The sequence below is a fragment of the Callospermophilus lateralis genome, chromosome 2 (assembly GCF_048772815.1).
Source record: "Callospermophilus lateralis isolate mCalLat2 chromosome 2, mCalLat2.hap1, whole genome shotgun sequence".
Lineage (NCBI taxonomy): Eukaryota > Metazoa > Chordata > Mammalia > Rodentia > Sciuridae > Callospermophilus > Callospermophilus lateralis.
This window is the reverse complement of record NC_135306.1, coordinates 7,868,603-7,884,515: the sequence shown is the minus strand read 5'-3', so window position 1 is coordinate 7,884,515 and position 15,913 is coordinate 7,868,603. Positions and strand designations below refer to the sequence as shown.

The following is a 15,913-nucleotide window of genomic DNA, read 5'->3' as shown; positions in this document are numbered from 1 at the left end:
AACTTTACTTTGTTTATTTAATTTGTTTACATGGTGCTGAGAATCGAAACCAGAACACATGCTAGGCAAGCGCTCTACCACTGAGCCAGAACCCCAGCTCCCAAGGGCTATTCTTTATGCATCTGAGTCTTGAATGGTTCCGGAAAAATTGTGTGTGTGTGTGTGTGTGTGTGTGTGTGTGTGTGTGTGTGTAGGTGAGAGAACAAATGGCGGGTGAGACGTTTTCACAGGTGAGCCTGGTAAAGGGGATGCTCTCTGCTTCCTCATTCTCACAGCTCTCTTCACTGTTCTTATTCTTGCAGCTCTTATATAAGTTTAAAAATTTTTCCAAATAAAGATTTATACATATTTAGCTGCAGCTGTTTTTCAAAATTCAAGATAATCCAATAAAAGCATAATAATATTAAGAAACTTTAACCTACAGTTTTATTCCCTGATAAGTTATAAAGGCAGGACACAAAAAAAAGACACAGAAAATGATGTAATGGCTAAAATAAAAGAGAGAAAACACCTCTGAAATGGGAACTGGCTTCAGTTCCAGCTCTGCTACTGATTATCTCTGCATCCGTAAGCAACATTCATAAACTTATTAAGTCTCGATTTCCTCATCAGAAAGAATGGGGTTAAAGTAGACTGTGTCTCATCAAATTGATGGTGGCAGTTCTGGAAATAATGCATAGCCTGATACTTGGCATTTAGAGCTCTTAGCAAATGTTAGTATTTCCAGAGCTATGGTAAAGGCAGGAAGTTTCTCAATTCAGTTTGTAACCTGAGAATGTGACAGCAACACACACACCAAAGAAGCATCAATCCATCTCACTAACAACTATGATGCATAAATCATTTTTTAAAGCCAGCTTTCCATTAAAAGAATAATACCCATGACCCAGTAGGGTGCATTCCAGAAGTCTAAGAATTCTTCAACACCAGAAGAACTGTTGCTATATATAATACATTACATCACTATGATTTTCCTCCATGTAACTATTCTCTCAATAGTGGCAAAAAAGAAGAAAAAGCTCTTAGTAACATTTAATATTCATTCCAGAGAAAAACCTCTTTGAAAATTCAGAGTTGAAGAAAAGTTTCTCAAAATTATTGAAAAAAAAAAAAAACTGATCACAAACATCTAGCAAATCACTAGAGGCAAAATCAAGAAGTACGTTCTAGTAGCCTGCCTCCTACACAGGGCACAAAATAGATGTCCATGGAGCTTTGGTAGAGTAACTGCCAATCATTCAGAAAAATGTGTGTCTAACAACCCCTGCCCAGTCCAGGCAAGACTCAGACATTCACCATAAAAGTATTTATTACCTTATGAAGGTTGGGAGTGATAGTGTTCAAAAAATTAGAATTAGGTTAATTGATAAACTATTAGGAAAAAATTGATCTTCATAGCAAACATCAAAAATGCTCAACAGATTAAAGAGTGAAATTTAAAAATGAAGCCACAGAACATTTAGAATTTAAAGGTAAATAGTTTCATTAATAATGATATGGAGGGCTGGGGATGTAGCTCAAGTGGTAGCACGCTTGCCTGGCATGCATGCTGCCCGGGTTCGATCCTCAGCACCACATACAAAGTTGTTGTGTCCGCTGAAAACGAAAAAAATAAATATTGAAAAAAATTTTTTCTCTCTCTCAAAAAATAATAATAATAATAATGGTATGCTGGGGCTGGGGCTCAGTGATGGAGTGTTTGCCTACCATGTGTGAGCCACTGGATTCCATTCTTAGCACCACATATAAACAAATAAAGGTTCATCAACAACTAAAAATATATTTTTAAAAATAATGGTTTGGAGAAACCTTTTTATGTAATGATACTAAAGACAGGAGCCAGGAGGGGAACAATCTGAGAAATTTAAAACATCCCTCTGTGCCCAAAATTATCATAAGCAAAGTTAAAAATTAAACTAATTAGAAAAAAATGATTTGCATTTTATTTCAAAGTTTTCACAAATAAATATGAAAAAATAATATACAACGATTAGAAAACGGACAAAGGACATAAGCGGGTAACCCACAAAAGAAGAATTGTAAATAATTAATAAAAGTATAAAGGAAATGTTCAATTCCGTTGGTGAACAAAGAAACCCAAACAACGTTGAGATGACATTTTTGCCATTAAATCTTGAAGAGGAAACATCAAGGGCATGGGAAGGGGAAGCCTCCATCAGGGCTGGGGGAGCTCTGATCGTGGCACCATGTCACAGATCCCTGGCGATGTGCCTACTCCTTGGCAGAGCAGTTTGGCTTCCAAGAATTTATCCTCCAGGGATAACCTGCCACGTTGGCATGTGAGTCGGGGATTAGGTGTTCAGCACAACTTTATTTATAGTGGTCAGATATTGTTAAATAGTCATATTGTGTCCACAGGGTGGACTGCCACCTGAGCCAAAAAGATTAACATTGTAGAAATATATTTATTGACATGGATAAGAGCTAAGGCAAGCCAGAGGCTGTATGTTCAGTACAATTCATTTTGGTAAGAAGAATGCATATGAATATGCATAGAAAAAATAACCAAACATTAATAATGATTATCTTCAGATAAAGTATTTTGGTTACTTGTTATGTTCATCCATATTTTCCACATCAGTTGGGTGATTTTTATAATACATCTTAAGAATTTTACATAGTTGTGGGCTTGAGGTCAGAGGCTGAGATGTGTTGGAGGTGAAATGTGCCTGTGTTAGGTAGCGAACAGCTGGCATTCTGGGGGGCACCAACCCCCAAATGTTGTGAAACCTCTGACAGAGCTACCTTATACTCCTGTCAGTTCCCGCCTCACTCGGTTCTCTCTCGTCTCTGGGGGGCCTCTGGAACACCTCCATGATGCAGACTTAGACCAAATGTCTTTTCTAATGAGAACACGAAGTTAGAGCCCCTGGGTATTGCTTTGAACAATGTTTTTTTCTGGTTCTTTGGCCTCTGGTTCATTTCCAGCTTATTCGCTTTCTAAGTAAGGCTCTTAATGGCACAAACTTTGTTCCATTACAGAATGCGACTGCTCTGCCAGGTACTTGGCGAAGAACAGACGTGCACTTAGAGAACCCGGAATACCACACCAGATGGTATTTCAAGTATTTTTTAGGACAAGGTAATTATGCTATTATAGTGGTTGGGAAGAAAAGATACTCAAAATGAAAATGAGTGCTAGGGTAATTTCTGGTGCTATATATGAGTGAAACTAGGCAATTTAGGGACACTAAGGTCAGGGCATTTCACTGTCAGTAGTAAGCTTTGTAGATTAAAAGATGCTATTTGGAGTCACAGCCCTAGGAATTTTTCTTTCCTCCTTTTTTTTTTTTTTTTGATTGTGATTTGTTTTGTCATTTAGATTTTTTTCCAAGTTGTTTTTGTCCCTGGGGAGTTAAGAGGGGATTATAGAATCTGAATGAGGGCTTTGAGAGACTAGAATTTTTCAGGTGGAAAAACAAATTTAGTGAGCTTTGAACATAGGCAGTGAGGCAGAGAACTGGTTCCCCAAGCTTCTGGGCCAATGTGGAGCAAGAGGGGCATTAGACAGTGGGTGCCGGGGCCATTCAGCTGTGAGTAGCCTGCTATCTGCCAGGCAGCCTGCAGAGCAGTGGGGACAGAGTGCAGAGGCAGTGTGGTCCCTGCCCACAGGCACTCACACAATGGGTTTGCATCTATTAACAGAGGATCTTACAGGAGCTACTCTCCACTTCCTGCGAGTCAGCTTCCCTACTTTTAAAGTAGGTATTAGTCCCTACCTAGAAGGTTTGAAAAGAAGAAATAGCACTAAACCCAGTGCCTGGCACATCCCAAGAGCTCAGTCACTAAGAACTTTCAAACATCATACTTCTAGAACAAAGAGCTCAAGTGAAAATACACAAAAAGATGGAAAACAGGAGTGTGTTAGTGACAGAAGACACTGGCAATGGAAGAATAAGCTCTGCGCAGGAGCCTAAATGAGTTTGAGAAGTTGCTTCTTAGGCTAATGCATATGTTGATCTTTGAGCTGTGAAATGAGAGCAATCAGACCTTAGTGATGTCTTTAGAAACCTGATACAGTACCTCTAAGAAGTTCGTGTATTTGGACAGCAGAATTTATTCAAGTTGGTGGAGGAATATAGAAGCTTTTATAGAGACAGAAATCAGCAGGAAGGTTGTCGCCTTCCCCAGTGCAAACCCAGCACAGTGATGATTTGACAAAAAATGGTGCCATCAGCTTCCAGTAACAGAAACCTGCCCTAAACTGGCTTAAACGAGAAGGTATAGAATGAGAAATCCAGAAGGAGGATAGGCTCTGAGGTGGGTGATTCGAAAGCTCAGTGATGTCAAGGACCCGGGCTCTTTCCCCTTTTCTGCTTCTGCATCCTTAGTGTGACAACTTGGCCCTCCGCAGGATCACAAGGTGGTTTCAGTAGTAATTCAATCATCACATCTAGACATCTATCCAAAAGAAGGTTTTTGAGTCAGAAAGCTTTCTAGAAATCTCTTATCAGATTTCTCCTTCTTTCTCATTGGCCAACATTGGGTCACGTGTTCACTCCTGAGCCAGTCACTGGCAAGGGAAAGGGGAATTTGATTCAGGATTGATTCCTGAACCAGTCACAGGCATGATTATCAGGTAGTGAACAGGTTCTGTCCCATGTTGGGCTTGGGATTATCATTCCCTGAGCTCACGTGTAGGAAAGTCTGGACACCACCACAGGGTCCCCTCCTCTCTGCCTAGAAGAAGGAGTTGCGCTCTTGGATTCTAAACCTGTTTCTTCTCCAGTCCACCAGAATTACATCGGAAATGATGCAGAGAAGAGCCCTTTCTTCTTGTCAGTGACCCTTTCTGACCAGAACAATCAGCGTGTCCCTCAATACCGTGCAATTCTTTGGAGGAAAACAGTAAGTACCTGACTCGCACACAGGTCATTCCCAGTCCAGGGTTTCGCAAGCCTCATTGTCCAGGTGGCTCAGGTAAGCCTTTTCCTACAAGGTTCTTTCAGTTTGGGTATTTCAGGATTACACAATTCTGAGTTTAACAGTAACCTTCCCTTATTTATAAACCACTAATCAGACACAGTCACTTGCCTCCGTCTTGGCCTCTGAGAATACAGAACTATATTTTATGAAGTATATCAGTTCATTCACCTTAGCCACTTTTAATACTGAAAGCAGTGAACCGGCCCACCTTCAGCTAAAGGAGAAAGATGTACTGGAAAAATTCCACAGCATTTACCTGGGTACAGCCCTGTGGTGCTCCTGCCCCAGGGGGCATTCGGCCAACCACCACATCAGCTCCACTTCTAGAATCTTTTTTAGGTTTAACACTTTTATCAGTCTAGCAGTTTAGAAAAACTGCTCTAGATTTAACTGGACAGGCAGCCACTGCCTGTGGTAGTTTCCAAACACCCAGCTGGGGAGTGAGCTGAAAGGAAACCCTTCAATTTGCAGGTGCAACTCTTCATTGAGCTCAGGAGAGTTTCTTATGTCATGTTCATGATGGCTGCTTTTTTTCCTGTCTCCTGAATTCCCCTTCTAGTAATCCTTATATTTGACCTCTGTCTTTCATTCATTCTTTTCATTTTCTTTTCTTGGTATTTTTCCCTTTCCTTCTTGAAGAATTTTTCAAAGACAACATATGGTATGTTGGAAACAGTATGCGCCTGCACACACACACACACACACACACACACACACAGAGCAAGAAATTAGTAACTTCAAAAGGCCCAGAAGAATGTCCAGGAGTCACCACACAGTTTTGTGGCTAGGAGCTTTTTATAGTGATTTAAGACAGGAGTAGTAATAGTAATCAAATCCAATATTTATGGAGCACATGCCAGGCACTATACTAAGTCCTCCAAGTATATTATCTCAATAGATGCTCTCGAAGTCAGGGAGGTTAAATGACATGGCTGAGGCCACATGCTGGTAGTAGACCAGGCAGAAACTAGCAGAGCCAAGCTGTCACCATTGCACATAATTAATTCTATGTGTAAATCTTTGATTCCTACTACCTCGCCCACTAGACCGAGTTCATGGAAGTCGGGAAGATGTCTTCTCTGTCCTCATTATCCCACTACCTAGCTCTGTGCTTAGCACATAGGCAGGGCCCTAGTAATAAGTTGTTGAGTAAATTAATAAATACCTTATATAAACTTTTATGGTACATTCAGAATTTTTTTCTTTTTGAAGCAGATTTAGGGTGAAAATCTATTTGGTGTGAAGTCTTGTGAAATTATTTCCTACAGAGAAATGTTGGCATGTCCCCCTTCCTGTGCCAACTGGGTTGGGTCCTGTCATTAGTACTCTGTGCAACAGTTGGAGGTGACCACATTGGGGCACTGCATGCCAGTTTTTCCTCAAGTGCGTGCACCTTAGTGAGAAGTAACAGTGTCTTCATCCAGAGCAGTGGGCAGGAGGTTTTCTGACCAACTTTGCACTTACTTACTTATTTATTTATATGTATTTTTTATTTTATGGCTGCTACTTACAGCCTTCTGGTTTCATCTAGTTTCAGTGTTCTCTTTTGGATAACTCTTTCTCTTTTGGGCAAATAACCAAAAATTCTTCCCATAAGAAGAACCTCTGAAGATTCAGGTGATTTCTGGTTCAAGAAGTCTTTGAAGCCAGATATGGTCATAACATCCCAACTCAGGAGGCTGAGGCAGGAGGATAGCAAATTGGAGGCCAGCCTCAGCAACTTAGTAGGACTCTGTCTCAAAAGTAAAAAGAGGAGGGGATGTAGCTCAGTGGCAGAGTATTTGCCTAGCATGTGCAAGGCCTTGGGTTCTATCCCCAGGCGCCCCCCCCCAAAAAAAAAATCTTTGAGTTGGAGCCCTTGTATGTGGGTCTTGTTGTCAAGTGGAGACTGTTTTCTTTTTATGATCTTGGAGGCTTATCCAATTCTCAGCTCAGAGACCAAATAAACCCTCTTTTCGGGCTGGGGATGTGGCTCAAGTGGTAGCGCGCTCGCCTGGCATGCGTGTGGCCCGGGTTCGATCCTCAGCACCACATACAAACAAAGATGTTGTGTCCGCCGAAAACTAAAACATAAATATTAAAAAAAAAAAAAAAAAAAAAAAACCCTCTTCTCCTCTGGTTCCGATGGTGTTTTAGGTAGCTTTCTGTTACTATAACAAAATACCTGAGGCAATCAACTTTAAAATAGGTTTTGGATCACAATTTTGGAGGTTTCGGTTCATGGTCAGTTGGCCCCATTGCTTCTGGGCCTACGGTAAGGCAGCACATCATGGCAGGAGTAGGTAGATGGAGGAAACTGCTCACCTCATGGCAGCCAGGAACCTCTGGAGAAAGAGAGATCAACATCCCACAGTCCACTTCAGAAGCTCAGCCCAATGTCCTAACTTCCTTGTCTGGTCCCACCTCTTAAAGGTTCCACCCCCTGCCAATAGCACAATAGGCCGGTGACCGAGCCTTTAAACACACGGCCTTTAGGGGACACTTAGCCCAACCATGGCAGATGGCTCAGCTCCCCTCCACAGTGCCAAGATGCTGAGGATCCCTGTGTGGAAAGTCGTGCTCAAATCCATGAGTGTGCAGGGGCGGTGGGACAGTGGAAGATGCCAGCAGCCAGAGCAAGGTTCATTCCAGCATAGAACACGTTCATTTCTGAACATGGCCCTTGAAGGAGCCCAAGAAAGGCCAGACATGGCTTCTTTCCAGTGCCCAGGCAGGGCTTTCTCAGAGATGGGAGTCACCGCAGTCCTCACTGATTCAGCATTTTTACTTCCCAGGGTACGCAGAAAATATGCCTTCCCTACAGCCCCACGAAAACTCTGTCTGTGAAGTCCATCTTAAGGTGAGTACGGATGAGCTGAAACCCACACAATGGTTTTCCCTGGAATGCACTTTGTAGCGTCCCCCGTCCCCCACGAGGCCTTCACAGCAGCCCCACAGGGCAGGTGCCCTCACCCCCATTCTATAGAGGAGGAAATGGAGGCTCCTGCGAGAAGTCCCAGCTTGAAACTCACATGGGGTGGAGCTGGGCACAGCCCAGGCCCAGCAGCTCCGGCGCCACTCAGGCCTCTCCAGCGCATTCGTTGCCTGATGCTTTTCTGTGCATTCACTCGGACACTTTAGTCTTAGAAAGAAAAATCAAGAAATATTTTTCCTTTCATTTTTCTACTTTGAAATAGAAACCCAGATGTCAGCAAAAACTGCTCTGAGGAGAATGTGCTTATTCTTCGCCAAACAGAAAGTGAAATGATTGGAACATCTGGCCGCTCCCTGCCCAGCTGCCTCTCCATGCCCCCATCTTCCCACTCCCTCCATATCTTTCCCATGCTTGGGTGGCAGCCCCCCAGGGGAATGCCACCGTGCTGATGGAGCTGTCCCTTTTTCCCTAGCTAGGATGTTACATCCTAGTGACCCGCTCCTTTGTCGGCACTATGCTAAATGCTTTTCAGGTGTTCTCTTGGTAAACCTGTGACTAGCTCCAGGAAGTACATCTGTAGTTGTCTTCATCTGCTTATCAGGGACTGGAGCTCCAGAGAGGTGAGGGGATTGGCAAAGATCTCACAGCTGGTAAACTGCCAGGCTGGGATTTAAACCTAGTCCATGTGACCCCAGGACTTGGGCGAAGGATGATGCAGATCCCAGGGCCTGTTGATTTCCTCTGTTCACCCACAGCTAGGTGGTGGTGGGAGATGGTTTTCAGGATCCCCAGGTAGCACATCATAGCTCCAAGTCTGACTGACCAGGATGCCTCTTGGAGTGAAAGACTTGACTCCATCAGTTAAGGGTAAAGATTTACAGTAAAATTTCCATGTTCCATCTTCAAACTTGATTTGATCTTCAGATTGCAGGCCTTCTCTTGTCTGCTCTAAGCATTCTGATTTTCTTCTGGAGCAGTCTGAAGCCTGAGTTAAAGAAGCATCAACAGAGAGGTTACATTTTTGTTGAGCATGGAACTATCTTGTTGCTTCTAAGGATCTATAAATTTTAACTTGCTACCAAGAGTAATACTTTGAATTATATTGACTTAAGATTTCTTCTTTTTAACACAATTTTTAAAAATATCTTTATTTCACTTATTTATTTTTATGTGGTGCTGAGGATCGAACCCAGGGCCTCGCATGTGCAAAGCAAGCGCTCTACTGCTGAGCCTCAACCCCAGTCCTGGCTTAAGATTTCTATGAATCTTTTTTTGTTGTTGATGTTCTCTAGAAGTTACTCTGGCTCCTTCTTCCTTGTTTAAAGACAGGGTAGTTAATTCAGCTAGAATTGATTTAGTTAGAATTTCACTTAGTTATGTGAGCAGCACCCTCCCTACTCAGTACACCACTCACAGACAGAGCAAGTTGCAGCAAGGTATTAAATTCAGGGAAGACTGAAACTTCCACAGTCACCATCAACAGAAGTAGACTTATCTTCTTTTGTTACAAACATGAACTTGAGAACTTAAAAGGAAATTAAAATGTTAAAAATCAAGATTGCAATCTATATTAAAGCAGGAAACGGAAACTTTATTCACCAGCTGGGGGCCAAGGGGCAGGCTGCAAGTCTACACCCTTCGACCCCCTCCTGGGGTTTGAAAACACCTTTTACAGTCCAAAACCATATTAATCATAAGTGGTTATTGCTGTGATTCAAAACCATAAGCAAACACCATGAGATCTAAAATCATAAGCAGGAGGGGGAATGGGTCAAAACGTCCCTAGTTGAGTACAAGTTAAAGAACAGTTACTAATGTCTGGACAAATCGATCTCTGACAGGGTACATTGTCCAAGAAAAATGGAAACCAAAGAGAGAACAATTTTACATTGTATGAGAATTGCTACTTTGCTTTGCCAAACATGCTATGCTAAGCAACTGTTGATGGGTACAGAGGCAGGGCTTCCCCATGGGAGAAGCAGCTTTTACATGACATGAAGTTTCAGGGTAAGATGGAGTCTGTTTGGTCATTGCCCATGTAGCCTGGCCCAGAACAAAAATATAAATACTACAGAATCAGATTAAGCCTGGGTTCAAGTCCTCGCTCTGCTCCTTAATGACTTTGTTATCCTGTTGTCTTCTGAGCCTTGATTTCTTTACCTTTAAAATGGGGACAAGGAGGCATGGCTCAGTGGGAGAGCACTTGCCTGCCATGCACAAGGCTATCCTAGCAACAAACACACACAACTAAAGCAGACAAAACAGTACCCACCTCCTGGGGACTAAATGGGGTGTGGGCGCCGGTATGGAAAGTCCTTTTCACATATTAGTTCTTACTTTTACCTGTGACTCTTGAATATGGGCATCCTAGGTGGAAGGGGCCTTAGAGATCACCTAGTTCACCCTCCCTGTTTTACCTCTAGTGGAACTTAGCTCTGAGAAAATGCATGTTTCTTGTCCTAAGTAAGACATTAAAAAGTACTCTTAAGGATATTTTGCTTTGTGTGGTACAGCAGTCACCAAAGGAAGAAAAAAAGTCAGTTGATCTTATTTACATTTCATCATTTTTCTAGTACATGAAAAGAAGAATCTAGTAAACTAAAATAAGAATTTTTTAAAAGGTTACCTAAAATAGATGTTCCTGACTCCTCCCCACTCTTACTATGTGAGTATCACTCAGGGACAGTATGTAGGTAAAGTAGAATGTGGTATTTGGTGACTTTTACATATTTGTTCATTGATCATTCATTTGTTAATTGGTGTCTCCTGTGTGCCAGGCCCTTCAGAGAAGCCTGACGTGCTGTTCTAGAATCTAGAAGATGTTATCTAACTTCTCTGGAGAGCTGAGATTCATTCCACATTGCTTAAGTCTCCACTTCACTGTGGCTCACTCTGTCTATTCTATTTCAGTGCCATGAATCTGGACAAATTTGAGAAAGGCCCTAGAGAAATTTTTCTTCCTGAGATACAAAAGGTAATGAAAAATTTTGTTCTCCATAATTGTGTAGAACCAATCACCATGTTAGGAAAGGCCTGACAGGGCTGTGATGCTTAGGCTGGGGTTCAGGGTGAATCACCTGTGTAGCTTTTAAAACATCCTCACGGGAGAACCTCATGTCTGAGATACTGCGAGTTTGGGGAAGAGCCTGAGAATCTGTTTCTCAGATGTTCCTTGAGTGGTGCTGACACCTAGCCACGACTGAGTACCACTGAGCTGTGGTCCTCAACCCATGAACCAGTAAAGTGTGTGTTCAGAAAGGTCTTAAAAGTCAATCTCTTCCTGAATGATACAGAATCATGTGGAATGTGAAAGAGAGTTTTAAAAATTAGTAAAACAAGGCTGGGACTGTGGCTTAGTGGTAGAGCACTTGCCTAGCATGTGTGAGGCACTGGGTTGCATCCTCAGTACCACATAAAAATAAATGAATAAGTAAAGATATTGTGTCCATCTATAACTAATTTTTTTTAATTAAAAAAACACAAAATGATCATGTGCTCTTACTCATTCAGAACTGTGCTGAGTATCAGAGGATTCAGAGTCCCCAGAAAGCTATCCCGTTCTCTTAGGGGGAATAAAAGTTCAGTCATAATCTAGTTAAGATTCATGTGAAAATACTAGCCACACTTCTGTCTCGCAGCTGTAAATCATCTTAGCTTTGAAAACTTCCCCACTCACCACTGATCCCTGCCAGAGCCTCTGGTGTTGCTGTCTACCAATCAATCAGTAGCTACTTTTTTAGAAGTTCTGAAAAAAGTTCTCTTCACAATTTTAGGAATAAGAATATTTTAAAATCTTGAATTGTGTTAGTGGGACCTTAGCAAAGCAGGAACACATGGCAGGAGTGCCTGCTTCTGAAGAAATGTCATCTGAAATAAGGTGCACTGCCATCACCAGCAGCGCACCAATCATATGGCAAAGTGGAGATTAAAGGGACTGTAACTGGGTGACGAGGGAAGAAGCTGAGAGGCAGTTTTGAGTTCTATTCAGGGGGCGACAGGGAGCCAGTGGGGTCTGAGGGTGATGAGGGCTGTGCTTTGTGTGTTTGGGAAAATAAGCCAGAGCGAGAGGCCTGGTGGGAGCAGAGCACCCTGGCGTGAATTCCTGAGCTAAGGCATGGTTAGCCTTGAGGATAAGGTCATTGGCTCTCAGCCTTGCTTACCTCAAATATTCATAAGACATGAATTTTCATATCTTTTATTTTGATTTAATGTTTAAAATAGTATTTGTACCCTGCCCCAGCCCTAGGAGAAAACTCAGTCAAAAATAGGTGCATTGGGTTAAACTAAGCAATTTTAAGCCATGACATGCTTTAAAGTGACTATAGCACATTTGAATTGCAAATATGTCATTACCCTTGTGCTTTTGTCACTTCATTATACAGAGTCTTAACCCTTCCTTCTTCAAGCCCGGGTGTGATCCTGCCACCATCCCTGCCCCCAGATGGCCCCAAAACCCCCAGAGTCAGCTGTGGTGCTTTTGGCTGACAGACTGCCCTGCTCGGCCCTCCCCATCTGCTTTCTCTCTTCTTCAGAGTAAAAGGGGACAAGAAGAAAGGTCTAGAGCCATCTGCCCACCTCTGTCATCCCTTGCCCCATACTTTCGTGCTGTCCCCACAGCGTGTGACTTTCCTGTAGAAGGAGTCCTTCACGAGCCTCCGCTTTCCCTCTTTCCAGTGCTGGGCGTGCTTGGCAGGGCTGAGGCTTAGCTCTGCACCAGGCTGTTCCAGCTGCAGCCTCTCAGCTGATTCCCACAGGAGCCCATGAGCAACAAGCTTTGGGATACAGGGAAAGAGTTCTTAACAGTCACAGGCCGCAGAGGGTGAATAGGAACCCAACCAACTGCACAGCGGGCATCTCCCACGAAGAGAGAGGGCAGTGGTGCTACTTACAATGGCTGCTAAACTGTTGTGACATTTTTCTCCACCAACATCTTTCCAGGACAGTGTGTTATTAAGCCAGCTCCCAGTGGTTGGAGAGACTGGGTGCCTCTGCTTCTTCTGCTTCTGTCCGACAGCTTTCTTTCCAGCTGGTTGTGGTGTGACTCTCCTAGGTGAGCAGGAGTTTTATAAAATCTGTAAGGCTAAATTGAGCTTTTAAAGCATTCTTAGGGTTTTTTTTAAACATTTTTTTTAAGGTGTAGATGGACACAACACAATGCCTTTATTTTTATGTGGTACTGAAGATCGAACCCGGGTCCCGCCCGTGCTAGACGAGCAATCTACCACTGAGCCACAATCCCAGTCCACATTTCTAGGTTTTAAAAAAGTGTATATAAAATCACTCTCTACCAAGTCAGTCAGTCAGTCATATATGTATAAAAAAATCAGTGTCAGCCCCAGACTAATGATTAGAATCATACATCATCAAAAATACCAAAGTCAGACTCTGTTAAGAAACATTCCCAATAGACCAGATTATACTTCCAGGCTAAAATTACCAACTGGGCAACAGCAAAAGGAGGACCTAACTGATGCTCACAATTTTAGGAACAAGAATATTTTAAAATCTTGAATCGTGTAAAGTAAACTTTAGCAAAGCAGGAACACATGGCAGGAGTGCCTGCTTCTGAAGAAATGTCATCTGAAATAAGGAAACTTTAAGATAAATGTAACCTGGCAGCCTGTGACACCTCCCCACCCCCATCCCTGTAGTAGCTGAGTGTGGAGACCCTCTCCCCAGAGCTCAGCAGGATTCCTGCTTAAAGCTGATCTCTGCAGCCTGGCTGCCAAGGACAGCCCCCATTACCAGGCCAGAGACTGGTGGCAAAACGCCCAGTCCTGACACTTGCTGGGATCTTGGCAATTGGGAAGCCCGAGTCATGAGCGCCTCCTTGTCTTACTCCCCACATCAGTTAAGAGAAGGCCCCAGATCCAGCTCTTACTGGCAGGCCTCATGACCTTAACTCAGACCCTTCCCTGGGATTCTGGAACAGCTGAACTGCTCACAGGGTACTTGAGAAGATCTAAAGAAACTGTGGGAAGAGAACTTTGCAATGAAATGCACGATGACATGCAAATATTAAGATGTCCCAATGAGAAAAAAATACATAATAACTTTATTTTTTCCCAAAACTTAGAAGTAACCAAAATCACATAATTCTGATTGAAAAAAGGCCTCCTGTTAAATAAAATGGGGATTTGTGTGCCTTGCAGAGTTCTTTCAGAGTTGCCAGGTCTCCAGTGAACACAGCTCCTCTCCTCTTGGGCAAGAAGGAGGGTAAGGGTCCTTTCAGCCTCCTCCACTGCCACCCTGGCTCTCTCCCTCCTGTCCTCCCTATAGCAGCAATGGCTCACCAGGCCTGTCCTCCCCCACCTCCACTCACCCACTGATCCCCGCTAGAGCCTTTGGTGTTGCTGTCCACTTATCAACCAGTATCTACTTTTTTAGAAGTTCTGAAAAAAGTTCTCCCATGTAATTAGTCTACAAATTTATATATGGAGTGACTGAGAATAATAAGGAAAGAAATCGGAGGCTGATTATATCTATGCTGCATACCAGGCTTTCCACACACAGCAACCTGTGCAGAGTTAAGACGGTGTTATCCTTGGGCAGTGGATGAGGAAACAGAGACCCTAATGGTCTAAATATCTTGTGCCCAAACACACTAAAGTACATGACAGAGCAAGGATCCAAAGCCAGGATTCTTCAGGGTCGCTGTTCCACGCCTCTCATAAGAGAGGGTCTTAGGAGTCGACGTGACCTAGGGTCAGGCAAGTTACAGGGGACAAACCCAAGATTCTTGCCTCCTGCCTTTGGTCATAGTTTTGTTTTGTTTTGTTTCCCCCAAAAAAGATCCATAAACAACTTGTTATTTTCAAAATGTTTTAATGCAAAACTGTGAGTTAACTGAAATTCGGCTTCCACAGAAAGCCAAAATCAAATGAGACCCTACACATGCACGTAACTTTTGAAACCTTTACTTGACAGGACTTGCTGGTTCTTGAAGAACAAGAGGTGAGTGTTTTTATGGAGCCTTTGTTTGGCCATTTCTGCTTCCTGTGTGTCAGTGTGACACCCCTCCGGGTGATTCTGCATGGGTCTACAGTGTGGGTCCTTCCCACAGGAAGACTGGACTGAGGGGTTTGGTCAAGGCATACTTCAGAATTTTCTATGCTGCTAGCTATAAAGATATAAAAGCAATCAAACTACTTAGTCTGCTTGTGATCAAGGTAAGTAATGAGGCTTTAATTTCTATTACATTAAAAGAGGATGTTTGTACATTAGTTATTAAGCAGATTCTAAATATATAAGATCCCTGACTTATTTGCATGATTTTGTGTCCTATTGCCCCATTGTTTAAAAATACGTTGGAGGCTGGGGTTGTGGCTCAGTGGTAGAGCACTTGCCTACCACTGATTTGATTTGATTCTCAGCACCGCATATAAATAAATGAATAAAATAAAGGTCCATAAACAACTAAAATATATTAAAAGAATACATTGGGTTTTCTAAGCACATATCTAATAGAAGGAGATGTCCAAAATATTATCAACAGGCAGATGAGTAAATAAATGATGGTTTAGGCATATTGTGCTCTTCCATGAATGGTAATTCATCTGTCCAGTTGCTCAGACAAACTTTGATGAAATCTTTAATAGCTATCTTTCTCTTTACACCCCATATCTAATCCATCAGCACATCCTGTTGATACTTCTTCATAAATATCCCCGAAACAAACACCTCTCAGTTGCTTCCACCCCAACCATGCTAGTGCACTGCCATCGTCCCAATCTTCTCTGGACTGAACTATGAAGGCCAGATCTCTGTTTCTCAATGTCATTTCCTTTCTAAGGGAATACTTGCCTGAAGCAGCAAGAGTGCCCTGTTATGGTGACTTTGGAGAGATTTGAGCAATGGTTGGTGTCCCTCTGAGCTTCTTGGAGAGCTGTGTGACCCAGGCATTCTGATTCAATCCTATAGCTTCTCAGCTAAGATCAGTTGGTATCTTTTAATCCCAATTCTAGCCTATTCTAGTGATAAGCTGTAAAGATGGGCAGGAAAAAAGTTAGTAAATAGCACCTATGATGTTCCTGAAAGGTTAGCTATTTGATA

General features: G+C 42.7%; 1 protein-coding gene across 3 annotated transcripts in view; it reads left to right on the top strand.

Annotated features, from left to right (window-relative positions):
- The window catches only part of Garnl3 (GTPase activating Rap/RanGAP domain like 3), a 146,438-nt gene that overhangs the window by 68,789 nt on the left and 61,736 nt on the right, over window positions 1-15,913 (top strand). For all 3 annotated transcript variants that reach the window (XM_076845451.1, XM_076845449.1, XM_076845452.2), the window contains exons 5-9: window positions 3,004-3,103; window positions 4,751-4,869; window positions 7,722-7,786; window positions 10,772-10,835; window positions 14,789-14,815. In XM_076845451.1, the coding sequence (XP_076701566.1) occupies window positions 3,004-3,103; window positions 4,751-4,869; window positions 7,722-7,786; window positions 10,772-10,835; window positions 14,789-14,815 (375 nt within the window). The remainder of the gene's footprint in view (window positions 1-3,003; window positions 3,104-4,750; window positions 4,870-7,721; window positions 7,787-10,771; window positions 10,836-14,788; window positions 14,816-15,913) is intronic.